A 27,635-nucleotide genomic window follows, 5' to 3' on the forward strand; every position below is an offset into this window, starting at 1 on the left:
TGGGGGGAGGGGGGAGGAAGTGGAGGTCTGGGAGTCGAGAGGTAGTAGTAGTAAGTGTTTTTCTGCCCCTGGTCAAATGGAGCTTCTCGGCCTTCTCGCCTTGCTGCGCTCTGCCAAGGGCCCGGGAGTCGTGAGCCGCTAAGTCACGTGAGAGCTGGCATAATGGCATCCCGCGTCATCGGTGGTCCCCTCGGGCCTGGGAGCCCTTCCCCCCGGTTCAGCACTTACGCATTGATAAACACTTGCAACCTAACCATTGTCCTCTCCTGCCCCTTTTTCTTTCCTGCTGAACGGTAGTAGAGAGCTGCTCCTACCATCTACATCACAATGTCTGTCCCGGAAGTCCACCATCTGTTTCACAACCCAATCGCCGACCACTCCTTTTCGTCGGATAAGAACACCCTCGCGGTTGCGCGGGACAACAACGTGGAGCTCTATTCGAGAGGAGGGAACAAGTTCTCACTAACCGATGAGCTGAAGGGCCATGAAAAAATCGTCACGGGCGTTGACATCGCGCCTAACAGTGGCCGCATCGTTACTTGCTCGCAGGGTTAGTTCCACGTACACTTCTCCGAAGCGCCGTTGCCTAGCTTACCCCCCTCATACAGACCGTAACGCTTACGTTTGGGAACGAACGGCCTCGGGCTGGAAGCCGACTCTGGTCCTTCTTCGAATCAACCGGGCCGCGACATTTGTGCGCTGGTCTCCATCTGAACAGAAATTTGCTGTCGGCTCGGGGGCCCGTGTGATTGCGGTGTGCTATTTCGAGGAGGAAAACGACTGGTGGATCTCAAAGCACCTGAAGAAGCCTATTCGAAGCACCATCACGACGCTGGCCTGGCACCCGAACTCCGTTCTGCTCGCTGCCGGATCCACCGACTCGCACGCCCGGGTTCTCTCGAGTTATATCAAGGGCGTTGACACGCGGCCCGAACCCAGTGCCTGGGGAGAGCGTCTCCCGTTCAACACCATCTGTGGAGAATTCCTGAATGACTCCGCGGGGTGGATTCACGGAGTGTGCTTTTCCCCGAGTGGAAATGCGCTTGCTTTCACCGGACACGACAGCAGCGTTACGGTTGTTTACCCGAGTGCACCGGAGCAACCCCCTCGGGCGATGTTGAACATCACCACCCGCCTCTTGCCATTCAACAGCTTGATCTGGAATGGAGAGGAAGAGATCATTGCTGCAGGTCACGTAAGACTACCTTATCCAGTTGTCGATGGCATTTCTTGCACACCTACTAACCAACGTCCCTGGCCCCAGGATTGCGAGCCGTATCGTTTCCGCGGTAACGAGAGCGGATGGCAGTATGTCGGAACCATTGAAAACAAGGCAGGACCCGGCGCCGGGAGCGTCCGAGAGGAGTCTGCCCTGAACATGTTCCGTCAGATGGATCTCAAGGGACAAACTCAAGTTGACACGCAGCTCAAATCTGTTCACCAGAATACCATCAGCACGGTCCGGGTCTACGAAGAAGACGGCGGGGCTGTCCAGAAGTTTAGCAGTAAGTCACAGGCCCTCCTCCCATCTTGCTGTACTGGTTATTTTTAGAGCCAGCAAGGGATGGCTTTAGGCTAATTGTGGGAACACAGCCAGCGGAGTTGATGGTCGGGTGGTTGTTTGGAGCATCTAATGGAGTACCTCAGGTAGCCTACACCGTGTGTAAAGTCTGTCATAAATCAACGCAAAACAAACTAGTCACCAACATCTGATTAGCTGTGACGTAGCTCTGGTGAAGTTCAACTGACGTACGCCGTTTGGGGAATTCTGATTCATAAGAACCTTACAAGGGTCACTGTATTTGAACCACCATTAGCATATAAACCCCGATAAGAGCATAGTGAAGCTTGGCCGGTGGACTTACCGACCCCCTTCACACAGAAGTGCTGCCTCGATGAATAGAGAGCATGCTACAGAATGACGTAGGGGTGCACATGTGATGCCAAGACCATCCCTGGTCACCCGGGAAATTCAACTTGCAGCATCACGAGTTCCTTTCACGCTCCCAAAGAATAGGAGAAAAGAAGGTGAAGTAATGCCCACAATGCCGACGAGAGGACCCGGCTTCTACCACAACCATGGCTTTTGACCACTTCTGGACGCTCTTGCTTGCTTGGATATACCTCCCTTGGCTGTGTCGCGCCACTTCACTCCCCGATGCTCGAGAGCATCCCGGCGAATTCAATCGCGTCGTTTCCCCCGTCGTTTTCGCCTCCCTGGAAGAACTCGCACGTGTCATTGATGTGTCCTACTGCGTTGGGAACACGGGGATACGGAAGCCTTTCGAATGTTTAAGCCACTGTGCTGAACTCCGCGGATTCGAGCTGATCGCCGTAAGTTCATGGTTTATAGGTCTCCCTGTTCTCCTCTCCTCTACTTCAACTTGGGCACGAATACTAATGTAACCCTCGTGCTCGTCCTGATAGTCGTGGAATACGGGGCCTCTACTCTCCGACTCCTGTGGGTACGTTGCGCTCTCCCACGCCCCCTCGCCGCAACGCATCGTGGTGGCCTTCCGCGGCACCTACTCCGTGGCAAACACCATCGTCGACTTGTCGGCTTACCCGCAGGCCTACGTTCCCTACGGCGCCGGGGATGGGCCCGGAGGAGGCGAGCAGCCCCCGCGCTGTCGGAATTGCACGGTCCACGCCGGGTTCATGACCTCGTGGCAGAACACTCGCGATACCGTCCTGCCGCACGTCGCCGCCGCCAGAGAGCGATTCCCGGAGTACGAGCTGGTCCTGGTCGGCCACTCGCTTGGCGGGGCGGTTGCCGCGCTGGCCGGGCTCGAGATGCGGCTCCGCGGCTGGGACCCGCAGGTGACCACCTTTGGGGAGCCGATGGTCGGAAACGGGGGCTTTGTCCGCTTCCTCGACGCTGCCTTTGGCTTCGACGACGCCGGACGGGGGTCTGATGATCGACAGTGGCGGTTTCGCAGGGTCACCCACGCGCGTGATCCCGTGCCTCTCCTGCCTCTGGCGGAATGGGGGTACGAGATGCACGCCGGCGAGATGTTTATTTCGAAGGTGGACCTGTCGCCGTCGCGATTGGATGTGGCACTCTGTAAGGGCCGTAACGATAGCCGGTGTATATCTGGATCACGGGCTGTTCAGGAACCTGCGCTACGTGAGATGAGGTCCCTTCTCACGGCGGGCCTACGACAGCCGGACTGGGTGTATCCGGCGGGCCAGGCAGTGCTGAGGCCGCCGACCCCAGGAGTTCGTGAGGCGGCGGTATCCCAGCAACATCAGGAACCGCAGCAGTTGCCATTCCACTGGCCGTGGGATCGCGTCCCCATCAGGTATCGGTTATGGGAGCTGTTCTTCGCCCATCGGGACTATTTCTGGCGCCTTGGCCTTTGCGTTCCCGGTGGGGATCCGACTGGGACGGGATAGGCCCGAGACTCTATGGTGAACTCTCTCTCTCTCTCTCTCTCTCTCTTTTGTTTACTCTCGACGACCACCCCATCCCAGGTGACTGGTCCGTGAGTCACGTAGCATGCGCTATGATGTAGGAGGACAGTAACATGTCCTCGTTATCCTTGTTTCGCGGCTAGCAGACTCTGTTCGAGTACGTCATGCTGAATTCTACCCTCGTCACGTTGTGGCAGTGGCGGCAAGGCATGGGCTGCATGGATAGAGTCCCGATTTACTCCGTAGCTTTGGTTTTGGAAACGAATGCAAGGGCTCTTCTCCACCAAACTGTGCGGCTGCAGATACTATGCATGTACTGTACCTACCATCGCCTCCTAACTGGCGGTGTCGATCCATTAGTCAAAGCTTATCCAAGTACGTGGGCAAACGCGCTTAGTTTCAATGCTGCATTCATACTACTCGCAGGTGAAATTCAACCTATGGGTGGTGAACTTGAAAATTGAAATCAATCAAGATATGTAGCTAATATCCATCTCTCCCAAATTGTACATTCAGAAAGAAAGAAAGAAAGAAAACCTCAATTACAGGTTTATGAAGAATGCAGGCAAAACAAGGACAAAAAAAGAGAAGAGAAGGAACGAAACAAGACTAGAAATCGCATTCAGGGAAGGAGGAAGAAGAGAAGGCGATAAACGAGACGGCGAACTCCCCAACGATTTCATTTGCCGTGCTCCAGGTTGGGAACAATGACCGGACCGTACTTGACTACGGCGCCATACGTGCCTTCGCCCTGGATCATGAAATCGACAGCAAGGTTAAGCTTACGGCCCCCAAATCCGACTGCGTGCTGGTTATACATTGGATTGACGGCATCGGGATCGTAGGCCACTATGGCAGCATAATTTCGACGACCCATCAATTTCCGATGCTCCCGAGATTGGCCGTTCACGTCAGATTGAAAGATCTCCATCATATCCTCCTTGGTATCGGTAGGTTGTGAAGGCGTGGAGCGGTGGCCGTTGGCAGGAACGTAGAGAGGTTTATGGCTACCGTGGAGGAGTTTGATGACATACGAAGGGGGAGGACTGTTCACCACGGCCGAGGAGATGATTTGATACATCGTCTTGTGGTCGGAGGGATGCGCAGGGTCGTGCACCAAACCCGCGCCGCAGACGTTCACCGCGCCGGACAGGAAGGTCATGCGCAGAGCCTTCTGATGTGCAATTCCCTGCAGAGTGCGGATGAAGTAGGTCCGCTCAAGGTCCTGTACATGGAGGGTCAGCAAGAATGATGACAAGTTTGGCTGAAGAGATGGGATCTACGCACCTTGGATTCATGCGTCCACTGATCTCGAAGCTCGTCAAGCACGTCGAATTCCCCAAATGGGCTTAGAATACCACCCATGAGCCCGGACTTCCCCACGGCACGCTTGACCGAATCGAATCCCGAGCCTACCATATCCTTTGCGCCGACCACACCGGCCACAGAGCTGGTTACCTTCCCCAGGACATTATACGCCCCCGTAACCGCCCGCTTGCCGGTAGCAACCGTATGGGCGATATGCTCGGCCGTCTCCAAACGGGGATAGATGATAGGCAGCGAGATCATCCACAGACAATGTTGTACGGATGGTGGTAGCATTGCGACCTTGGGAAATATACCCTGGTACGTGGGCCCAGCCACAACTTGGTGAGGGTTTCTTTCTGATCGACAATCGAGACCGACAACGACGACCGCTGGCCCGAGGTACTTGACAAAATGCCAGCCGGTTCCGGTGATGGTGAACAAGTCGGTGTCCGTACTGACATTGCGGAGCAGCTCCAAGGTCGTATGGTGTTGAAAGAGAAGATACATTTCTATTCCAATTCGACCTATATTCTTGAACATATTTGAGAACTGCATGTGCTCGGGATAAGACCCAAACCCATCAAATCTTGTTTTTGGGGGGGAGGCCTATCATTAGCCTCGGCTTCCATAATGGTGCAGACATGAGGTTGAGGTTGGGTGAATAAAATTAGGAATGGGGCTCTTACATGTCGTGGTCATCGATTTGGCAGACATAAGGAACCTGTGCGAACGATTCCCTCAGGTATGGCTGGTCAAAGTGGCTAGTGTAGTAGTGGAAGTACGCATGAGAAACATCCTCCTCGTGGGCAGCAGTCCAAGACGCGTTTTTTCTTGCGTCCTTGCCCTTGACTGTAAGCCACTGTTTGAGTGATGGTATCTCCTTCCACATCCGATCTGCATAGATCTGGCCTCCAAGAGACAGTTGTGCGTGGAAGCCTCCGATCTCAATGTGTTTCTGCATGATGTCTTTCCACATTAAACCTGCTCCACCCAGGCGGGATCTCTCATTTGCATTCACGTTGAGCGAGAAGTCATTTCCAGATGTCGTGATCAAACGCCAGTTAGTCTCATATCGCCCCGCCACCAGAAACTCGTAGCGGGTACACCCCAGGTGGGAGGTAATGGCGTAGGTCCACTTCGCAGGGCCCGAGTCGTCCATCTGACAGTCAACGTCATACTTGTAAAAGGTCCACCGCTGATGGACGGAAATGGCAAGCGGCTTCAGTTGCCGGGGATTGGGAGAAAGATCAACACTTTGGTGCATGTGAATTGTCGGCGGCTGCCCGGCATCGGTGACCAGCAAAATCGAGCCGAGCCAAACACCACGCTCCACGTCCATATTCGTATAGCGAAGATACGGGCCAAAATATACGCCATTGGTTGGCGCTACCTTATACAAATCGACACCGCTGCTTGGGGGTGGGCCAGTGAATCCGGCCACCACGGGGGATTGCAAGCTCTCGTATCCCGGAGTCATAGGGAGACCAGGCGATGTCAGAGGCTTGCTAAAGGCCGACAAGCCGGGCGACGTTAGAGGGTGACTGCTGTAAACGCTTCCAGTCGGGGACAACGGCGTCTCGTTTAGGTTCAGTGGTGTGGGACCCTTGGGGAATTCCCACTGGGTTGACTGCGTAGGAAGATGGATGTAGTAGTACTGTCCCGAGTTAGGGTCCAAGTGGGCAATCCACCCCTCCGGAAGCGGCGGAGGTGATGCTGGTGGGATTCCTGAAGGAGTCGGCGATGCATTGACTTGGGTCTGTTGAATCGTCGACTGATGACCATTTTGCGCTCCTGGCGTTTCCTGCGCAATGTCGTCTGTTAGGGATTGCCCAGGCGGCTGCTGCTGCTGCTGCTGTTGGTGTCGCATATCATTGGCAAAAGCCGGGTGATCCTGTGCCGAAGATGGCGGGGCAGACGCAGGCGCTGCACCCTCTGCGGGAGTTATTGTTGCAGGATGCACTGCGGATGGGACTGGCTGGCTGGTCGACGCAGGTGGACGGCGCTTTTCGTTTGGGTATCCCTGGACGGCGGCCGGTCCGGGTACACTTGAGTAGGCAGGGGGAGGGGAGGAACTGATGCGCATCCGCTCCAGGTCTTGCTCCAGAGCATTCGGAGGGATCCTCGAGGGCTGCTGGACCTCGAAGGCCTGCGATGGAGTTGTAGTTGGCTGAGGCGTATAGGAATGGGCTGGAGGACTTTCCGTAGAGACGACCCCAGCGCCCTGATAGACGGTTGGCGGTCCATGCGGCTGGGACCCCGGCTGCTCTGTAGGCGTCCATGGCCTCTGGAATGGCGGTTGGGTCCTCGGTTGCTGGCCTGCATACTGTTCTGCTCTGCTCTGAGCGGCAGCGCTCTGAGCCTTCAGCCCAGTCAGCGTCGACGTACCCGCGATGCCGGAGGCGGCATAGCGAGCTTCGATGTCGGATCCCGGCTGTTGACCGGGCTCGAAAATCGGTGTTTCCGGCGGCGGGGGCGACCCTCTCTGGGCGCGCGTCGTAGAGGTCGACGCTGTCGAGCTAATTCGATTAATGGCGCTGTTCGGAGGTTGCAGGTGCTGCGCCGGTGCCGGTCTCAATGAGTGTCCGGGCAAAGCCTCCGGCTGAGGAGGCGGCCAATACGCCTGTCGGTAATCTTGGTAGGCCTCGCCATCGCCCTGATTCCCGTTCACGGGGGGCGGCGGTATTTGGGTCTGGTGGTAACTCCGGCTAAACAATCCGTCTCTCTCGGGTGGTGCATCCCCTGCGGGGGACTCTGGCAATGGCTTCGGCGCATTTCCGCGTCGCTCAGCCAGGGTTACCTGCTTAGGCTCGCGACCGAGAGACGGTCGCAACGCTGCCGGATATTCGGGCTGGGGTGTGCCGGAGCCAGCCGGCATCGCCGTTATGCTATTCACCGGCGTGGTGGAGGAGCCGCCCAGCCGCCCACTTTCGGTCGTCGGGCTTGGGCTGTGCCTTTGCTGGAACCGCAGTCGGTCATCCGGGTAAGGAAGAGGCGCACTTTGCGGGGCGGGCGACGGCGTGTCTCTTTTGCTGATCCGAAGCGGTCCAACCACGGGTGATTCGACAGGCGGTCTCCCCGAGGAGTTTCCGAGAAATAATTCCTCCTGCGAGCGACTGCCCTGACGACTGCCGCTGGAATCCATCTTCGGTCCTAGTCTAATCGACTGAAGAGGGGGGAGTATAGTAAGGTTAGAAAAGATGGGCGAAACAGCGCAAAGAACGACGGCGACAGGTATTGCGCGACCAGAGAATGGTCTCTCGACGGGGATCGAGGGAGGGGGAGAACGAACAGATGCGGGGAGTCTTAGCTACTCCGTAAGTATGCAACAAGTCGGTCGAGGGTTCCAAGGTAAGCAGAGCAGGGCACGGCAGGACAGAAAGCCAAAGGAAGAATTCAAAGGACCCCCAGCCTTCGCCGAAGGACACGCAGTCGAGTTCAGGAGAAGAGAGAGAAGGGGTTCGTCGCGTCGTCACATCCTATGGCATGGACATCCTCATCCCACTCCCGATTAGCCGCCGGCCCTTGTGCAGTACTAGACGCTTCTCCATCATCATTGGCTCAACAGCGACCCAACAGACTTGGCGCCACCGTTGGAGGGGCAGATAGACGGACGGCGAATGACAGAAATTCGCTGCCTGGAGCGAGGTGTGATGAAATCGCAATTGATGGCGATAGGATGGTGGATCAGAAAAAGGATCGGCCCGCCGGCGGCAGACCAAAGAAAAGGAAGCCACGTCTCGTTGCCTGAGGCCACCTGAGGCCAGATTCATGTACACATACACGTTATTTACACATGTCTTCATAGATATCGGTTCTATAGATCCCCATGTTCTCATCATTTATCTCAGCATACTCGCTCAGCCATCAGCTCAATCCAGTTGACCGACGGGGCCGCCCCAGGCCCACCCCGGGTTTGCTGCATCTGTCGCTCGTACACCAATTGCAGTTGATGGCAGGTTGAAGATGCATGGTACCCCAGCTCTTCTTCCTCCAGGCTTGAAAGCAACTCCCATGCCCGTATCTTGAGTCCACTAGACGTCACGGCGGTGCCCGCTAGAAAGACGGGGAAGATAATGATATGCCGATGACTTTCCCGGGCCCCATGACCCAGACCCTCGGCCAGCTCAAGCACCATGGCTGCGTGGTGCTGTATCTCCTCTTGCTCATCCTCTGCCGCAAGGCGCTGTTCGGGCCCGAGGCCGATAAAGGAGAAAAGGAAGGAGGTGTGAAACAGGAACAGGGTCTAATGAGATATTAGTTCTAGACTTGCATGATCTCCAGTGTCCTAGTCCTACCTGTTTCAGAAGATATTGAAATTGCTTTCGGAGAATATGGCGGTTATCTATCAAAAAGCGCATCTCAGGGGAGAACCAAAGACCGCGGAGTTGGTTGCGCAGCTCCTCAGCACCTTGTCGTCCGCTCACATGCGTGTTCGGGTACGACACCGGGTGTTTTCTTAAATCGGCCGCATAGAGCCCTGATCGCACGGTGAGCATCAGGACCTCACGATGCAAGCAAGATATCATGAATAGATTGTCTCGCTCTTCGGGATAGAGCAAGCACGACGTCTCGGAGAGGGCAGGACAGAAGAAGGAGTCGGCGCTGGGAAGCAAGTGACCTTCGATGACTGCTTTGACAAACTCTCCTGCCCCCGTGCCACCGAGAAGGCTGTACGCATCAATATAGCAAACCCACCAGAGTATGAAAGAATACTTTTCAATCCCATAGGTTGTCTGCCGTACATGCGCTATGTGTAGCAACCGCGAGGTGACGTATGACTGTACATGCAACCCGTCGAGATTTGCCGCCGCAACCTATTCACCAGAAAGTCAGTTCGTCCGTGACAGGGGCCCGCTTATCAGTGGCAATATTCTGGGGCCTGACCTCAAAGACAAGTAGCAAAAAATGCGTAAACAAAACCTCGTCTGACAACATATCGTCATCCCCGGAAGGTTCGGCTTGCACGGCAGCCAAGGCTCGGTGGTAGTATTGCAAGGCGTCCATATTGTGGCCATTCCCTTGACGGGACAAACTAAGTGCAGATATTGCTAGCATTGCATAGTATAGCTGCAGGCATGGCCCATTAGATCTTTGTGCAGCACAGCGGTATAGACAGAATTCCACGTACGCGAGGAGACCTCGTCGCTTCTTGCTCGAATACTTCCGAGCCTAACCTATAACTGCCGCTCGGACAATCAATCATGGTCATCTCGGGGATCAATTGCGCCCACGCCACGTCACTGAAATGTCGAAGTAATAAACCATCACGATTCTCTGGCTCTGACCACCCATGTGGATTGTCATGCGCAAGGGCCTGAACGCTTGACGTGGTGGATGGGGCCCGAATTGGAGAGCTCTGAGAGTCGGATTCTAGGGGCTGCGCTGAGAATTTGCGGTTGGTCGGCGATGGTCTTCGCGTGTCTCGGAAGGTTTTTAAAATCACCACGTTTGGGTCTTCACCAGCGGATTTAGGGGGGGATTGGCTTGTTTCGCCGTGGATGAGAAGAGGATATGACACCTGATCACTTTCACCGTAAGGGGTGCCCTCCGTGTACTCCGGGAGGTCAGCGAAACTCTCTGGGATCACGACAACATGATACGTCCCGGGAATAGAAGCTTCTGCTTTTCTTTCCCGATCCTCATCCGAGGTGAGCTTTTCAAACGAGGGCAAGCGATCACCTGAACCAGCTCTGGGGCTTTTATGAGTCCGGGGTACTTCGGCTGTCAACGCATGCATGAGCATCGAGTATGGCCAACCTGGAGGATAATGGACACTCACCATCCCAGACTATGTTACCTGTTGTCTCAACTTCCGACATTCGCTCCATGATTCGGCGCGTATCATCGCGAAAGCATAGACGCGGTCGATAGTCGCAATTGTGACCCAACCGGGTACATTGCTAATGTACCGATCAGTGAACGACTTTTTGACGTTTCTCGACGAGGAGAGGACAGGTCTCTTAGTACATTACATTGAGGGTGACTTTCATCACATTTCACTAATGGCTGATTAGATGACTGCTGAGGGAAGGAAGAAAATCAAGACCACCATACCTTTACGGCTCTACCATGACAGACATACACGTTAGCACGCTGCAGCCTGCAGGTCATGAACGACGTCGGTTTAGAGAAAATGATAGCTCACTCTGCAAGTCCTAAAAGGGATAAGAACCAGAAATCAGCATCCGATATAGTCGGCGGAAAACCGACCGAGGAAACGCACCAGCAACCAGTTCTTGACCGCGGCGGGAATCGTACGCGCGGTCGAGAAACCTTTGTTCGCGCGGGATCTGGGAGACCAAGACTGAAGCTTGCCGTATCATCTTTAGGGGCAATAATAGGCAACCAAAGCGGCCGCTTTCTTGATGAACTGCCTCTTCGCGTAGATTTGACCAAACTGACGATCGGCATGATCGTTATCGGCTTTCCTCTGTAGTTCATTGAGCATGAAAAATCCGTACAAGTAGGAAGACAATGGATCTCTCTTACTAGGCCCTGATGAATCCAAGTTTGGATATGGCGTGCTTTCCACGATATGTAGATTGGCTTCGTCTGAGAATAGAATAGTAGAGAAGCTCATAAAGTAGAAGGGGACCCAAGAGAAGAAGGAGGGAATTATAAAGGATGACAAGGCGTGAAAGGATTAGGACGAAAACTGTAGGATATACATTTCTAGCAGCTAAAGGAGGCGCAGGCGTTACAAAAAAGGGAAAAGGGTTGAAAAAAAGAAACGAAAAGAAACAATAAAAAAAAGGGCGGGTGAGAAGAAGACAGGGGAAGAAATCTATATACGGATACAGGTACCGGGGGCAGACACCGAGTTTCCCCCAGAGGTTTTCTTAGGGGGAAAAAAAGACAGAAAATAAAAAATCCAATAAAATAAAGTAAAATAAAGTAAAGTCAAAAGCAGGAGCGGGAAAAGGGTGTTCGCGCCAACAGTTCAGCTCGCCCTTGTCGCTGGTGGCGGTCGTTCAGGTACCTTAAGGCACGAAAAGGTGAAGGCGACACAAGCGAATCGGGAGGGCGAGGGCAACTTCCATTTGGGCCGTCCATGGTTTGTTTGTCTCTCGGAGGGAGGAAGTGGATGATTAGGTGTAGACAGGTACCTAGATGGTGTAGATACAGCACAACAACGATCAGAGTGATTATTGACTATTGACTATGGAATATGAACGATGAATACAGGCGATGCAGATGCCAACCATGTGGGAGGGATCGGGAGTCCCCGAGAGCAGCGGAAGAATATTAATCTCCAGCGAGGGTGGGATGGTAGGAGGATGACTGCAGAAGTGCATCGGGAGTCGTGACTGGGCAGGTTTCGTGCGGACATTCGGGCCCCGGTCAGGTGACTGACGGTAGCGCCCTCCGGGTCCGAGACTGGCAGGTGCTGGTCTGGAGTCTGGACGGACTTCACGTATTCTTCCCTCCGTCTTATTCGAACTAGCTACTTTTAAGGTCCCGGACTAAACTAGCAGGAACCACCCACCCATCGCACGCTAAGCCCCTCCAGTCACGCCGTCCTTTGCAGACTCGCCTGGACCGGTCTGGCCTTCCAACCCTATCTGTGCTTCTGTTGCTTCTGTTACAAGAGACACTTATCATCCATTATCAGGCTAGTTCAGCGGCGCCCGCCTTTCAAATGCTCGACCGGCCACCCCGTGTCGATGTGTGTTTGCGCACCGCCAATGAAAACCCCCTCATCGTCTCGCAAAAAGTACACTTACACCGATCGATCCCTGTCGGATGGTTCGTTCTCCCTCCCTGACTCGCAGTCGCCTTCCGGGTTCCTGACAATCGCCACGTTACATTTGATTGGGTTTCTTAGTTCCTCCCCCCGCCAGCTGTCCTCTGCTTCGCCCCTCCTCTCCCTCCCTCTCTCTCCGGATACAAGTCCTCCCAATTTTCAGTCCCCCGCAACGCGTATAATCCCGCTTAGACCTCATGGCGACATGAGTTTTCGCAGTGTCTGATCTAATATCTGCTGCACCGGTCCAGATCTTTCCGCCCCCCTCCAGTCCTTGAGCAGTTCCGGGAGGGCTGTATTGACCTCCAGCCCGGTCTTCTGACTGAAGGTAACATACGAGGCTGCTGCTTGCGCCCGCCCCATGCGGATGGCTTCGGCCGACACATCTATCTCGCAGGACAACATCTCCCCCGCTAGCACCGCCAGCGATTCTCGTAATTCGCGAATGAGAGTCACTGCATTCGCTGGAGCCCATTCCTCTAACCGACTGAACAACATGCGGAGCTGTTCATACAACGTGACCTGCACGTTTCGACCGCCACTGCGGACTACTCGGTGAAGAAGCGTCTTGGTTTGTAGCAAATGTCCGGTGGTGCCTTCGATTCGGGTCAGTGCACCGTCGAGAAGGCAGCTGTACAGAGACTTACTTTCTGTAGACCCACAGGATGCTGGATTGAAGCTTTGTAGAAGGCATTTCACACAAGCCGCCAGTGTATCGTCGGTGGTTTGCCTTGGTGCATGTTAGTAAATGACCAGCAGACTGGAGCACTCCAACGTACTTAGACTTCTGTCCGTTTCCTGAGTCGATATCCATCGAGTCCTCTTCATCCTCTAGTTCATCCACTACTTGGGATACGATGCTTATGGCATCAGGCATCAGGTTGAGATCTTTGCGTGCCTGAGCGACTCCGCCCAAGGCGACCAGCGCGTACGGGCGATACGTGGGGTTTTTGCGCTTCGCCTCTCGAACTGCTATGACCTTTTGGTCGTTATCAGTAAAGAGGTGAGATCCAAGAAGGGTTCAACAAACCTTCATTGTGTCACCGAGCGGGGGGTCCTCGTGCCAGAGTTTCGTGGCCTGGCCCGCAAACTTCACGAACGCCTTTAAGACGGTCTCCTTCCCTTCCCAAGTTTTGCCTGCCATTGCATTTTCCAAGACGGGCCACAGATGTTTCCCCGTGGCGATGTCGACCTCGGGGTCTAGTGCCATGATAGCATTGGCGAATCCCAGTGCCGCTGTATGCTTGATCGCCCAGCGGGGCGACTCCAGGTTCTCCAAAACCAGAGCCGTGATTTCTTTGAGGTACAGTGACACTGCACGATTCCCGCCCACGTTATCCTGCCATGTCTTCTCAAAGACCTCTCTGACATGGGCATCACTATCGTACTTCGCAACAAATATGAACGGCAAGACAGTCGCAGCAAAGGCCATGAACTTATCGTTAGACAACTTGGATGCCGAGTGAAGAATCTCCGCTGAAATGATGCGCGGATTGACGTCTTCTGCACTTAGGTACAGATTTTTAGCATGCTCCATCATCTTGAGAATCCGATCATCGGAAGCCAGTCGTAGAAGGTAGCCGATGGATGTACAGTAGGACGCACTGACGGTGTCGTTGCGGTCGACCACGTATTTCCCCAGAAGCTGAACAAAGCGATCCGCATAGGGACGGAAGACAGCCGGCTTCATGCTGAGCAGAACTAAAACACGGCTGCAGCCTACCTTGGAGGGCAGACCCACGGCCGATCGAAGCACGCCTTCGAGTTTGACCGCAAACTCTTTCATACTCGTTTCGTCCAACGTATCGATGAGGTATCGTTCAATCACTTCCATCATCGGCGAAGTGCGAATACTGGAGAGCCTCATTTTGTCGATATCCTGGCCACTCAATCCGTACTTTTCTGCATTGAGATGGACGTAGTTGACTGCCTGCGGCTCCAGCGAGCTCAGAGAATTCAGGAATTGTTCCATAATCTGCGGCACAAATGGGCGCAATGGTCCACCGGGACTTTTCTTGATCATTTGGACCAAAGCGCCGATCGCAAACCCTTGGACTTCCTGGACGCCGGATTCCATGCCTTTGTCACTCAATAAGAAGGGGATCACACTATCGAGCATCTTGCTCGACCTTTTGGCGTTCGAGTCGCCTGTCTCCAGTGTACGAAGGACTGCGTTCGTGATCGTTTGACAGAGCTTCAGAGCGGCCGCTCGAACGGACTCTTTGATATCGTCCACCAGTTTAAAGGCCTTGCTGAAGATCTCGTCCGTGTACCTGGCGTAGCTATCCGGCTGTCGACCCTGAAGCAGGTCCGCGATCGCGGCACAGCTCGCCTGTCGCACTCGCCATTCCCGTCCCGCCATCATACTTTTGAGTAGATCTCCTATGATTTCATCGAAATGAGTGTTGATCAACTCTGCCGGCTCTTTGACCAGCGCTTGCCATATCGTGTTCATGGACCGCTGCACATTCGGATTAGGGTCAAACCTATAACGGAACAGTTTGGGATAGATCTTGGGATTGCTGGCGAGATACCCGCTGGCACTAGAATCCGAAAAGATGCTGCTGATTCCCAGCTTGCTGAACGCTGCACGATTGGTCCAGAGGGCATTGTTTGAGGCCAATGACATGAATCGATACACGAGCGAAGGATCGCCGGCTTCGGCGGCAAGGTTCATGATATCCTTGTAGGTATTGACCGAAGAACCACCTCCGGTGGGAAGAGATCCTGGTTCAAAGAGTTCGGTTTCTTCATTGACCCTCCCACCCCTCAAGCTAGAGCTGTTTGCTGTGAAAGATTCTACCAGGTCGCGCACTAAGTCATCCTTGAGCGCCTGGTCCCCAATCTCATACACGAGACTCAAGCCTTGAGCTCCAGTTTCCTGAACCACCTCATCTCGATCGCCCAGCAGTCTGGAGAATGTCTCTTGGCACTTGCGGAGTCTGATTTGCATTTCCTGTATATGGCCACAATTTTTCACTAGGCATAACAACCAAATCGCAGATGCCTTTCGGAGAGCTGGCTTCGACGCACCACAGTCATCGATAATTTTGTCGCACATAGTAGCAAGCACGACTTCGGAGATCGAGGACGCGGGAGGTTGTTCATCAACATCAAATTCGGTCGCCAGTGATCTAGATTTCCACCCGACAGCAGCGCCACTCAGTGCCTCACCGACTGTAAAATGTACCTCGGGACTGCGGATCTCGTGCAAGCCATAGAGTGCATCCAGCGATTCCTTGAGCGCTTCTTCTACAGACAGTTCGCTGTTGCCAGAGAATGTCAGCGATAACAGTCCCATGGAGATGATAGCTGCCTCGCTTTCAGCCTTCGCATCCTGCGCTATCTTGCTCTTGATTGACTTCCACGTATCACCAGAAAGCCTCGTAGGTGGTAATATTCCCGAAAGGGCGAGTTGTCCAATAGCCACCTGCGCAGACCGTCGGAGCAGAGAGTCCCTGGCAGTCTCGATTATTTCGAAAACTGCACTGATAAAACGATTTGCCGGTTCTTCTGGGATTCTGTGTCGCATGTTTCGAAAAGCAAGTCGGCTGAATACGTACGACAAGGCAAGGATTGCCCCTCGGCTTTTGAGGGCGAGTTCACCAATCGCATCCTTCCATGCAGCAACAGAGCTTGACAGCTCGGTAACGAGAACCGCTAGATCATTCTCACTAAATGTAGGATGAGAGGCCAAGATTCCGAGGGCGTGTGCCGCTACATCCTGCCTCCCTTGGTCGTTGCTGTAAAGAGGGCCTTTCAATGACAGTGTTTGGGGAATCAGCGCCTCAACTATGTCATTCGAGACCAGCGAGCAGATACTGACAAACTGCTCGCCACATTGCAGCCGACCTTCCGAATTCTCGCCGACGAGACCGGCCAAAGCACTCGATAGGAACAGCAGGACGGCTCCTTTTTCGGAGATCTGTATGTGCTTTCTTACCGCTGACCGTGCCTGCTCATCGGTCGAAAGGAGCACATCAAGCTTGACATCCCAATCCTGCTCAATGCCTGCCGTGATATTGGATTTGGAGAAGGACTCCCAGAGCAGGATCTCACGTAGAAACGTCACAGCAGGGGCAAATGCCTTTTTGTAGGGCCCTGATAGTATCTCCGTCGCGGAGAGCCCAGGCACTCCGGCTGAGGCCTCCGAACCAAACAGGAAGCGTGTCACCTCGGAAAAGTTGGGGAAATTGAACCACAAAGCTCGCGAGTCATCCGTCACTGACGCGAACCATTTCTTGTCCTTGCCAGGGTTCAAAAGGCGGTACCAGTAAGGATGCAAGCCCTTTTTTCCTTCCTCAATGACCTCATGACGCCTTTCTGAACCTTGCGCGACGGCGATGAGGTCAATCCAACGAGCGACAACATCTCCATATGGCAAAAATCTATTAGAAAAGCGCACAGCTGCATACTGAGGACTCCTGACTATCTTGAACCCCGTCATCGAATCGTCATCTCCAGGGTGATTTCCCATCTGGTGAATAAGGAATGGCCGCAGATGGTCTTGGAATTGTTTATCCCAGTTATCAACCGATGAGTTGAGAATACTTCCCAGAGCCTGTTCGATGCTCACAAAAATCTGAGAGCTGGAGTCATCGGAGCTTAGAGACGTGAATAGCCATCTGATCAGGTCATAGCCTGATATCGCCTCATCTTCCTCCCGCACCTGGAAGTCCACTTTCGGGACCATGACTCCAATGCTCTCGTAGGCAAGGCCCCGTAGACTTAGATCGCTCGCGGGGAGCCGCTGTCCACTCGCGCCGGGGCTTGGCCAGCCTTGAGACTCGATAAAATCCTTCAGACCTGCTATTACCTTGGGCGCCATGCGTTTGAGTTCGGATGAAGAGCCCATGCGCACCACCCATGTCGTGAAGGTGAATATTTGTGTGCGCAACTTCGAGGCTTGCAATCCTTGCGCAGTTCTCGCAGCGTCGGAAAGCAGACCCTCTTCTATCAATCGAATTACTTTATCGGTGTCCACTGTAGCCCGCATCGATTTTCCCAGATACACTAGAATTCTGATCTGCAAGGCAGGTCGTGCTGGGAGCGCACCATCAGGCGTGCCCGCTCCAAAGTACAGACCATACAGCTGCTGTACGACTTCTGGATTTTCGAGATCCGGAATGAACCGCTTCATAATCTCCTCTGCCAAGTCTGATATACGGGTGTTTGTATCCGCAGATGCAATCAAAGCCGGCAGAAAGCGCTCTGAGGGTGCGAAGGCTCCACTGGCGAGAAACCTCAACGCAGTCGCTTTAGTCTCGGTCAAATTCAACCCACCGGGAGAGGATTGACTCCAAGTTTCCGTCGCAGGCGCGCCTTTGTTCAGAAATATGTACTCTGCGGGAGAAAGCCCTGGACATGTGGGCGCATTCTTCTCCGCGGGGGCGAGAATGAGTAATTTCCCAAACCAAGAGGCTAAGAAGCGGGTATCCTGATCGGAGAGACCAAGATGAGACTTCAACTGCGCATCATCTTTACTATCCTTCGCGGGTAGTTTTAGCAACGGTAAAAGCCGAAGGACGAGATTGAACACGACGGCAGCCTGGTCGATAGAGGTCCCAATCTCGGAGACTCCCTGAAGCAATGGAACCAGAATCTCAATTCTGGCATCGGAACCCAGCCGATCTAGCCCTTGTTGAATATAAATCAAGTCGAAGTGTCTAATTAGGGGGGACTTTTGTTCCTTGAACTGCTTCAATAAAGCTGGCACGGGCAGCTTGATTGATGGGGACTGGGCTCTCGTGTTGATATGCTGGCAGACTGCAATTACCTTGTTGCGCACCGCAAGGCTCTCGGAGCCCAGTTTCAGCAGTAGAGGTACCAGATACGTGCTGAGTAATGTACTTAGTTTCTCATCCGTTTCTGCCAGAGCGATCCTGAGCTCGACTTTAGATATCAAGCTCAGCTCGCGGGCCTCGGCATTCGCTGACGTGGTCTCCGATGCCATGGTGGGAATGAATGAGTAGATAGAGCAGGAAGGATATCTTCGCACATCGAAGACAGGGTTTAAGAAGATGAAGATAGAGGGGTAGTAGCCACGGCCGTTTCTCTAGGCAGAGACACCCACGTCAGTTGCGGTCCTGAGGCTCCCCATAACAAAGCTACTATCCCGATTGGGATAGTCTGGCTTAGTCACTGCGCTGAAGTCAGCAATTTATACGCTAGTCCAAATGAGGTAATTCTGCATAACAACTGATATAGACTCCGTACAGAACACATTATGACCTATTATGATAACATTTTCACTATATATTCCAAACCAAATCACCCAAATCCTACGGTTTCCAATCAGTACAACTCCCGGGCAGATGGACCCTCGACTCTAGTCTCTTGTGTCCGCTCTCCGCTGCTGGGCTGCTTCCCCCCTCAGGAATCTGGCTACTTCTCGTTCAGCACCCGCTGAGTGGCCATTCACTTTGTTCTTAGAACGTCCAAACAAACATTGCCACAAGTCATCCTTCTCGACCAGTTCTCCACCGGACGCACCGCCCGCCATTAGCTTTGCGAGGGCGGCGTCCTGGACTTCTAAAGAATTAGCGGAGTCAATGGCCGCTTCGGTCAAGTTATTGACCAGAGCTTCGTCTGTCCCCTCCTTGCGAGCAATGTGGGATAGACGACGTGTAACGGAAAGGTCGTAGATGGACTCCTCGACGGTATCATTGACAAGGTACATCCAAACAGTAGTTGGGAGATGTTGACCGATTCGATGTACTCGAGCAATGGCTTGGAGTTCAATTGCTGTGTTGATCAAGGGCTCGCAGAGGAAGACATGGGTTGCATTAACCAGGTTAAGCCCCGATGAATGAGCTTTTGCGTGTAGCAGGAAGCATTCAACCTGTATCATCAGTATCTTTCACCATCAATTGAGGTCAGCACCTACCGACGGATCACTTTTGAATAGCTGTATGCCATCCTTGCTATCAACGCTGCTATACCCAATCTTAAACCGTGAGAACGCAGTGCCTAGTACGTCCAGAAAGCTTTTGTACTGGGAGAAAACCACAGACTTCGCGCGAGGATCATGCTCCCGGAGCCATAGGATGTGACGGGCCAAGGTATCAATCTTGGTTCCAAAAGAACTATCCAGATCAATGTTTTTGATCTCTTTGAGAGTCCCCGAGCCAATATCAGCATATATGGACTTCTTGGGTGAGGAATCGTTTTCAAGTTTTGCTGGTGTTCTCTCCTCTTGTACAACAAACTCCTGCGGCTTGTATGTAATCTGGTGGACATCAGTTCCCTTCAAGCGTTTCTTGCATGTTGGACAAGTCCGATGTTGGTGCCACCACAAGCGCAGGCAATCTTTGCAGTACTTATGCCCGCAGACCGTTAAAACACCTGCACATCGTCAGCTAATCCCAGAAAAAAACAGGGCATACTCACCAACTTCAAAGCTCGACTGGCATATGACACAAATCTTGGAGATGTCATCTGCGCCTGATTCATCCCGTAGATGAATGAGATAGCGACGCTTCGCCCTCAAGGCCGAAATTTTCTCGTCGGTCACGCCCTCCTGTCGAACTTTCGCCGCAAAGGCTGTCTCGTCCAAAGGTTTCCCGACACTCTCTTCATCGTAGGGGGCTACTGTGTCGGATATCTGCTGCAGCTGGCGGTAGTACTCGAGGCGATAGTTCATCGTATCTCGGAACAATTCCACTTCCCTCTCTAAGCTCGATGCGATTTTCCCTTGTTCTGAAGCCATCTGGCTGGAATTCTGAAGGATCAACGAGACAATTTCCAGCTCTGCCTCGGCTCGCGAGCTCCCTCCACTAGCTTGCCACTCCAAAGAGGTGGCTAAGCTGCGGATCTCGCTGATAATGCCACGAAGTGAGCCTAGTTGAGGATCGGGCTTTATGTTACTACGAGTACCCATCAACTCCAGGAACAGCGTCGGGGAGGGACCTTCCCCTTTTTGCGCCTGGATTATGCCACCCTTGACCTCATGGGCGATGAGGACGTTCTTCTGGCCAGTCAACGCATCATGGCGATCCGCAAACATTGCACGCAATGCTTCCATGTAGACATACATCTCGTCTTGATGCTTCGTTGATCTTTCGTACTCATCGCCTTCGAGCTCATTCTCGTCCTCCTGGTCAATGAGTGATTGGGATAATAGTTTCACCATAGCATGACGCCACTCGTTGTACTGATCGGCATGGTTATTCATAGCTTCGCAAAAATCCTCAAGTTTATCAAGTACGCGGCGAGCCTCCACCCCTTTATTGTAGAGATGAGGGCTCATCTTAGAGATAGCCACGAACTGCTGCCTTTGAGACTTCTTCCTGATCTCTCTCATGAAACGGCCCACTTTGCCAGAAATATCCTGTAGCATCTCCTTGCGAATTGCTTTTGCCATTCCATACGCCTCTTCCTCACGCTTTTGTAGGGACAGAAATTCTTCAGAATTGGGGTCGGTAAGCTTCGGGTCGGTCTTGATTTGGTAATACGCGTTTCCCGTGAAAAACACGCAGATATGCTGAATCTCAAGAGCAGATCGTAGCCTCTGGCGAAAAGTACCAACCCGAGTATTCTTGTCGTTCTCTTCGCTCTCATCGTCGCTTGCGTCGACTGAATTCGTATCATGCTCGGCCTTGGCTGAAGAAGGGATCCGTTCTGAAGACAGCCGGTCCCGACACTCCTTGACAATATCACCAGCACGCTCTAAAGAGTTCATCCAAAGATCGAGCGCCTTTTTCCGGTGCAAGGAATTCTCCAGCAGCTGCCCACGCCGAAGCTGGGAAAGAAGAAGTGAGCGCTCCTCTGTTTGAATAAGAACGTCGTTCTGGTCAATCATGACTCCTAGCACTTCAGCCACGGACCGCAGAGGCCCATTCGCGATACCAAACCCTCGACGATGATTCCCAGCAGGATGAAGACACGTCTGTCGAAGCCTGACTAACCAATTTCGCATCTTTTCGATAATTGCAGAGTCCTCCGGGCTCCAGTCATCATTGATCGGTGCTCCCGATAGGTCAAAGCCACATTCCTCACACATTTCTTCGTACAACTGTCCATAATATTGTTCCTCGACGGCAGTAAAAGGGATTGTGATGACAACTCTCTTCTGAGGCGGCAAATGAAGTTCATTGCGGACGTGGTCTTTGCTGTGCCGAAGCGAAATACTGTGAACAATGCGCGCTAGCACAAGCCGAAACTCGAGGGAGAGTCTATTCCATGCCACCACAAAAGGTTGATAGTGGAGGAAAAGCAGCAGACCGAGCAGATCCTTAATGTCTTTGCGAAGCGGCGTTCCAGTAACAGCCCAGGCATTTTGGCGAGGGATCAAGTGCGCGACTTTGGCTGCATTACTGACTCCGCTCTCAATCATCTGGGCTTCATCGAGGCAGACTCGCCACCAAGACACTTGAACGAGAGGCGTTTTGCGAGGTTCAAATCTTTTCTCGTGGCGCAAATTTCTCTTCGGAGCATCGCCAGAATAATGTATTTCTCGTGCGAGGACATTGTAGGTGGTGAGTACTACATCGTAATCAGCAATCATCTCCACCAGCTCTTGATCCGAAAGTGCCTGATGACGTTGGATTCCCGTGTAATGAAAGACACTGAGGCCGGGTGCATGAGTCAAAATCTCTTGCTCCCATTGCTCAAGAATTGCAGGCGGTGTTATAATCAATGTGGCGCCTGATAGTCTTAGACTCCCTGAGTGGCTGTCCGAAAAGGTTTCCTCGGGGGACAGCAAACGGCGATTGAGGCACATCAGCCCGATCATCTCAACCGTCTTTCCAAGGCCCATTTCCTCTGCAAGTATACCACCATTGAGGCGGACATTCGCATCGAACCAATTTGATAAGTCACTGGTGACTATCATAAATAGATGGCTGGCAAAGCACAGTCTGCCGTCTGCATCGACAATTCTTTCGAAAGATTCGGGTAGCTGATCCTGCGGTTGCTTTTGGATGGGTACCACCTGCCCGTTCTGCTGAAGTGCCATGCCCTCCCTCTGCAGAAGCCACCTAACTGCTCTCCTTTGAAACGGGAACAGTTGACAATCGATCAGGTCGCATTTGATCTCCGAGGACGAGGTTGGCGTGTCCGGCGGCACGTATACGTTGTCATAAAAGTCGCGAGGAGACCAGCCAAGTCCATTCCTAGGTCGCTGACGTTTCTCCTCATGACTTCGATAGCCGTCTGGTTCTTGCAAAACGTATTTGAAGAATACTCTAGATAATGATGGGTTTTTAGGATCCTGAATATCTATTGAGTCTTTCCATAGTATCACTGTTTCAAGCTGAAACCTTTTCTGATCGGATAAACGGTGTAGAGTCGACTGATAACAAACAGGGGGCTGTTTTCTGGAATAACGGTCGGCACAAACAAGACTCCGAGCAAGCTCCAGGTGCTCGCCAATGTCAGATAATTTCAACTGATCTATACGGTCCCTAAATATAATATTTTGTTCTGAGGTAGTAGTAAGTTCCAACTCGAAGCAATCACACGGTGCCTGATGTAGGCCAGATGCACTGTGCGGGGCTCGAAGGTTTCTAGCCGTTTGAATAAAGACGGGTAAGCTTGTGGGTGCTTCGGCTGAGTCGCTGGGTCCTTCAATGTCCAAATTCTCGCTTCCAAATTCCTGTAGTTGAAGTACGGCCGAATGAGTAAGACATCCTGTGCGGGTAGACGGATCGCATACCAAGTATAAGTGCAAACGGGCCAGAGGCACGTAGCCTAGAGGGGTCTGTAAGTAGGACAGGCCGTTCAGCTCCCTCAGATGAGCCCCGGTGTTTAATCTCCGACGTTTGCTTGCGGGGGCATTGGCCTCGAGCGCATCACTTGCCGCAAATGCAATTGCCAGAGTATAAGGCACAGTACCTGAAAGCATGCGGAGTCAGCTATCAAATTTGCGATCACGGTAAATTTAAATCCAATTTACCTGGGAGATATATTTCTGTATTGACCACAGTCATCGCGACATGCCGTTTCTATACCACCGCTCCCAAACACCAGTAGAGATGTCAAGCTGCGGAGGCAACGGAGCGGGAGATCGCGATACGATGACGACCTTATCGTGTCATCACGTGAAGATAGCGCGTTTGGACCCCCAGCCGCTTTCAGTACCGATCTAAAGATGACTCCTTAGAAGAGATGAAATAATTACAATGCCCACGGGTGTATGTAGCTGCTCAAGGGCCAAAACCTTATTTGCAAGACACTACTCCGTACGCCCAAAATTAAACCTCCCCCAGGCTACGGAATAAATAAAGAGAAGATGGAAGGAAAGACCCACTTTTAAATTCGCTCACGCTGGGAAAGACCTTGAGAGATATAGGCGTGAAAGTTACTGTATAGGGGTTATGCTAGAAAGCGAATACACGAGAGTAGTGTTCAAAAACCGGCAATATAAGAGAATCTAGGTAGTCACGGCTCACATAAAGAGACGCCAGGCACCAAGAATCAATGCCGCGGTACCAGTGCAAACACCCCTGAGAAAATTGACTCAGATTAGCAATAAACCAGGTGAAAGCGAGGGAGGGTAGGTCATACATAAGCCACTGCAGTGTTGAGAATTTGACAGCCTCCACCCGCTCTCTCAGCCCTGCAACCTCTTGCTCAATTCTGGTTTCAGTCTCCTTAATGCGCATCTCTTGGCCGTTTGCTTCTTCCCGAATACGACCCTTTTCAAGGTTCAAATCCAGGCGTACAGACGCCTGTGTGCGCCCTATTTCGTCTCGTAAGCGAGAATTAAGTTTGGCGAGGTCGGCAGCGATTTTTTCGTGTGATGATCGGGTTAGTTGTGCTTCCGTGGAATCCGCATTAAGGAGTTCGGAGCGAAGCTTAGCGAAATCGACCTTTTGTGTATACGTGGATCTTTCGGCGTCTAGCACAAGTCAGTATGACTGGGTGCAATCATCACACCTGGAATGGCATCCTCTTGAACTTCAGGAAGGACTAACCCTCTCTGAGAACCATTGTCCGGGTTAGGTTCTGGATTGATTCTTGAATCACATCGTTCAGGACTCGCATCATAGAAACGGCCTGTTCCTCGCTGAACCCCTCATCTTTTAATCGCTGGACGAACTTCAAAGTATCGAAATGGTGATCTCTTGGCCGAACTGCCGAGGCATGGAAGGCGCGCTGTGCGACTTTGAAGGTAGCGACATAAACGCCATTGTATCGAACCGGGTTGCCAGCGGGGGTTGGGCGACTGGTCGGGTTTGAGGCCGATGTTTGCCTAACCGGTGATAACGACAATCCTGGCCCTCTGAATGATAAGGCGGAGGAACGAGAGGAGAGTGTTAATGTATGTAATTGCCGTCCAGTGGAGTTCCAGCTGTGTAGGTGTCGTTGCTTCTGTTGTCGTCGAGCCGAGAGGGCGGTTGTCTGCGGCGGAGGGAGTGTGGTTCGAGCAGAGGCGCCATTCCATGTCAAACGGGGGAGGATTGAGCGTGGAACCTCCGTGACGGATTTCTGATGTGCCATTCTAGTGAGTGTCGTTTTTGGATATGAAGGTCCTGTTCGAAGGAACTCATGAAGATGCTGACAGTGCGGTTGGTTCACGGAAGATCCGATGACTAATGGCTGCTAATTTGGCACGAGACTCCACACCGGGAACCTTTAACTCGGAGTACGGAGTTTTGCCCGCGGTCCCACTAGATATTATTCTTGTTCTTCTACTACTCCGTACTACAGTCTTCTTGCAAGTCTTGAAAATATCTGAAACGGTCTGGAACGGTCTGGAACGGTCTGAAACGAAAACAAATGGAAAAAAAAAAAAAAAAAAAAAGAAAGTAATCCTTGGGCGGTAGTTCTTACAAATAGCCTACAACTAACCGGCAAGACAAGCTGTCTACCGCCCCATGGTTGTCTGGAAGACTTTGGCTGCCAGTTCACTCAGAAGTCGAGCACGGTCGCTCTGTGGAAGGTCCAGGAAGACGGCATAGACACTCTTCCCCTTTGCATCGCGGACGGCGCCGAGGCGGTTTCCGGCCACGGCACCAGCGAGGGCACCGGGAGCATTGGCCACGATAAACCCAAGCGCGCCGCCGCTGAGTCCACCCACCACCGACCAGAATCGCGAGGTAGGCCGCGTACCGCCGCCGTCCTCGCTGGCAAGTCCTTCTTCGCGTAGCATCTCCTCAAACACTGATCCGAACTGGTCAGAGGCCTGTTGTTCGCGGTCCGCGGAGCTGAACCCAAAATTTGACCATGCAAACCCTCCGTTATCGTTGGGCACTTCGTCCTCTTCAGCGCCCCGTGATGCGTCGTACTCTCGCCGTCGTGACTCCTCCGAAAGTGTGTAGTAGGCATCATTAATCTCCTGGAATTTGCGTGTTCGCGCGGGCCGTTCAGGCGAGTCTGCCGGTACTCGATCGGGGTGTGATTTGAGGGACTCTCTAGAGGACGTGCTGTTAGATTCGGGGTCGCTCAGCTGTGACTGTGAGACACATACCGTTTATAGGCGATGCGAATCTCTCTCTGCGACGCATCTGGAGAAACACCGAGAACTCTATCTGCATATCGTCAGATCTGCTGGACTATCCGGGCGTGAGATGTTTACAGTAGTTTGGTTGTCCTGTCGGAGAAAGGTTAGCGGGGCATTTTGGCAGCAAGGACAAACTCACTAGGCATTTTGGCAGCAAGAAAAACCTTGTGTTGACAGTTATCAAAGGTTTAAGGAGATTCGATCAGCTGTCAGTGTACTTTGTTTCGTAGTCCAAGTTTTGGTGAAGGCAACGGAAATACTGGTCGAGTGCTGCCGAACGGGAATGACGTCGGTCGGCGATGTTGGTGCCTTAGGTGTCTGGCACGGCACAGAGCCACGGGACTGTTCACCTACTCACATACTACTGAGTGGGTGTGAAATGAAAGTAGCCCACACTAAAGGCCTAGGGCACAACTTACGCAGACTCGTGCCCTTACTCGCATGGCCGAGCCGGGCGAGTCTAAAGTCTGACTTACATACGGCGAAGAGTCGCACTCGCTGCTGACGGGACGGGAGACGTCCCTGAGGAACAGCGCCAATGAGGATTGTCAGGCCCCCCTCCAGCCACCCATTGTGTTGGAGCTATCCTCAGCTCCTCCCACTAACTGCACAGACGGGGTTTGCCATTCCCCCCTTTTTTCATCATTTTAATTCATTGCATTTTGTATTAGGGTCAACTTCCTTGCATGAAACATATTGCCTCAAACAGTCGTCAATTCCATTCCACAGTCACTTGATAGTTGATACTCCCTGACTACCCCGTGCACTTGTCCTCAGCTGAAACTCGGTGGGGACCGTCAATGCCGCAGGGAGTCTAGATCTGGAATTGTGTGCATCTGCAGCAGCTGGGTCCGCACTGTTATATGATTGCCTGAGCTGCACTCTGCAAATTTCGAGGGGCACACACTTGGAAGTGTTCAATCCGGAAACCCAAAAAAAGTCCTCAATCCAAAATCTGCCTTCAATTTCCAATCAGTCTTGTTGAATCGGTCTTGTCCTCCTCCGCGACCATCACTCACCCAAATTCCGCCATGGGTTGGTTCGACGGACGCACTTCTTCATCGTCTGGCCATGTCCGCCGACGCTCTCCCTCTCGTCGATCCACCTATTCCACTCACCATTCCCGTCACTCGACGCCATCAATCTTCAGTTTAGGTGGCGGCGGCGGCAATCGATCGGGGCGGTCGAGTCCGTCAGTCTTTTCAACCTCGTCCTCACGTCGGGCACGGCCTCGATCGGGATTCATCCAGCGAGTGGTCCACTTCATCAAACGCTTGTGGCGTGACATCTCCAACTACGCCCGCCGTCACCCGTTCAAGGTGCTTCTTCTAGTCGTTGTCCCCCTCTTGACCAGCGGCGTGTTGCAGAAATTGCTTGCTATGGTTGGAATCCGTCTACCGAGAAACATTCTGAGCAGCCTCGGCGGCGGACAGTCTGCACAAGGCGGCGGTGGAGGAGGTGGTGGTGGCATGGCAGACAACATCCACGGGTTGATGAATATCGCCAAGATGTTCATGTAGCCCATGACTTAAAGTCGATGATTTAAGGAGAGATAGACGCTCACGACCATCATGATTATTTGTTCCTTGTCTTTTTCTTTGTCTTGTTTCCTTTGGTTTTCAATTTCCTATTATGTCCAATCCAGGAGACCAAATACCATGCTTGCTCCGGCCACAACGATATCAATGATATCAGATGTTTTTGTGCTTTTTCCAGATTCCATCT

General features: G+C 52.7%; 6 protein-coding genes across 6 annotated transcripts; 3 read left to right on the forward strand and 3 right to left on the reverse strand.

Annotated features, from left to right (window-relative positions):
• Nucleotides 1–327: 327 nt before the first annotated feature.
• On the forward strand, nucleotides 328–1,634 carry KD926_009944 (WD40 repeat domain-containing protein; the record flags this gene model as incomplete). The annotated part of the gene is made up of 4 exons (XM_053102442.1): nucleotides 328–550; nucleotides 609–1,195; nucleotides 1,265–1,505; nucleotides 1,594–1,634. 4 exons carry the CDS (start codon nucleotides 328–330, stop codon nucleotides 1,632–1,634), a joined length of 1,092 nt encoding a protein of 363 aa, XP_052954057.1.
• A 445-nt stretch (nucleotides 1,635–2,079) lies between these two features.
• KD926_009945 (lipase family protein) lies at nucleotides 2,080–3,396 on the forward strand (the record flags this gene model as incomplete). Its single annotated transcript, XM_053102443.1, has 2 exons — nucleotides 2,080–2,334; nucleotides 2,428–3,396. The coding sequence occupies 2 exons, from the start codon at nucleotides 2,080–2,082 to the stop codon at nucleotides 3,394–3,396; spliced, it is 1,224 nt and encodes a 407-aa protein (XP_052954058.1).
• Nucleotides 3,397–4,093: 697 nt separating this feature from the next.
• KD926_009946 (WW domain protein) lies at nucleotides 4,094–10,541 on the reverse strand (the record flags this gene model as incomplete). Its single annotated transcript, XM_053102444.1, has 8 exons — nucleotides 4,094–4,639; nucleotides 4,702–5,308; nucleotides 5,409–7,885; nucleotides 8,576–8,965; nucleotides 9,018–9,536; nucleotides 9,607–9,789; nucleotides 9,851–10,443; nucleotides 10,502–10,541. The coding sequence occupies 8 exons, from the start codon at nucleotides 10,539–10,541 to the stop codon at nucleotides 4,094–4,096; spliced, it is 5,355 nt and encodes a 1,784-aa protein (XP_052954059.1).
• A 2,120-nt stretch (nucleotides 10,542–12,661) lies between these two features.
• On the reverse strand, nucleotides 12,662–18,419 carry KD926_009947 (ECM29 family proteasome component; the record flags this gene model as incomplete). The annotated part of the gene is made up of 4 exons (XM_053102445.1): nucleotides 12,662–13,062; nucleotides 13,114–13,196; nucleotides 13,246–13,445; nucleotides 13,497–18,419. 4 exons carry the CDS (start codon nucleotides 18,417–18,419, stop codon nucleotides 12,662–12,664), a joined length of 5,607 nt encoding a protein of 1,868 aa, XP_052954060.1.
• A 375-nt stretch (nucleotides 18,420–18,794) lies between these two features.
• On the reverse strand, nucleotides 18,795–26,056 carry KD926_009948 (putative SNF2 family helicase/ATPase; the record flags this gene model as incomplete). The annotated part of the gene is made up of 10 exons (XM_053102446.1): nucleotides 18,795–19,307; nucleotides 19,353–19,810; nucleotides 19,856–23,060; nucleotides 23,121–23,299; nucleotides 23,867–23,910; nucleotides 23,972–24,305; nucleotides 24,382–24,908; nucleotides 25,279–25,821; nucleotides 25,878–25,938; nucleotides 26,050–26,056. 10 exons carry the CDS (start codon nucleotides 26,054–26,056, stop codon nucleotides 18,795–18,797), a joined length of 5,871 nt encoding a protein of 1,956 aa, XP_052954061.1.
• Nucleotides 26,057–26,941: 885 nt separating this feature from the next.
• KD926_009949 (uncharacterized protein) lies at nucleotides 26,942–27,430 on the forward strand (the record flags this gene model as incomplete). The annotated part of the gene is made up of 1 exon (XM_053102447.1): nucleotides 26,942–27,430. The coding sequence occupies one exon, from the start codon at nucleotides 26,942–26,944 to the stop codon at nucleotides 27,428–27,430; it is 489 nt and encodes a 162-aa protein (XP_052954062.1).
• Nucleotides 27,431–27,635: the final 205 nt, after the last annotated feature.

This window comes from Aspergillus affinis (assembly GCF_023601865.1).
Source record: "Aspergillus affinis strain CMG 70 chromosome Unknown NODE_74_length_177179_cov_84_810866, whole genome shotgun sequence".
Lineage (NCBI taxonomy): Eukaryota > Fungi > Ascomycota > Eurotiomycetes > Eurotiales > Aspergillaceae > Aspergillus > Aspergillus affinis.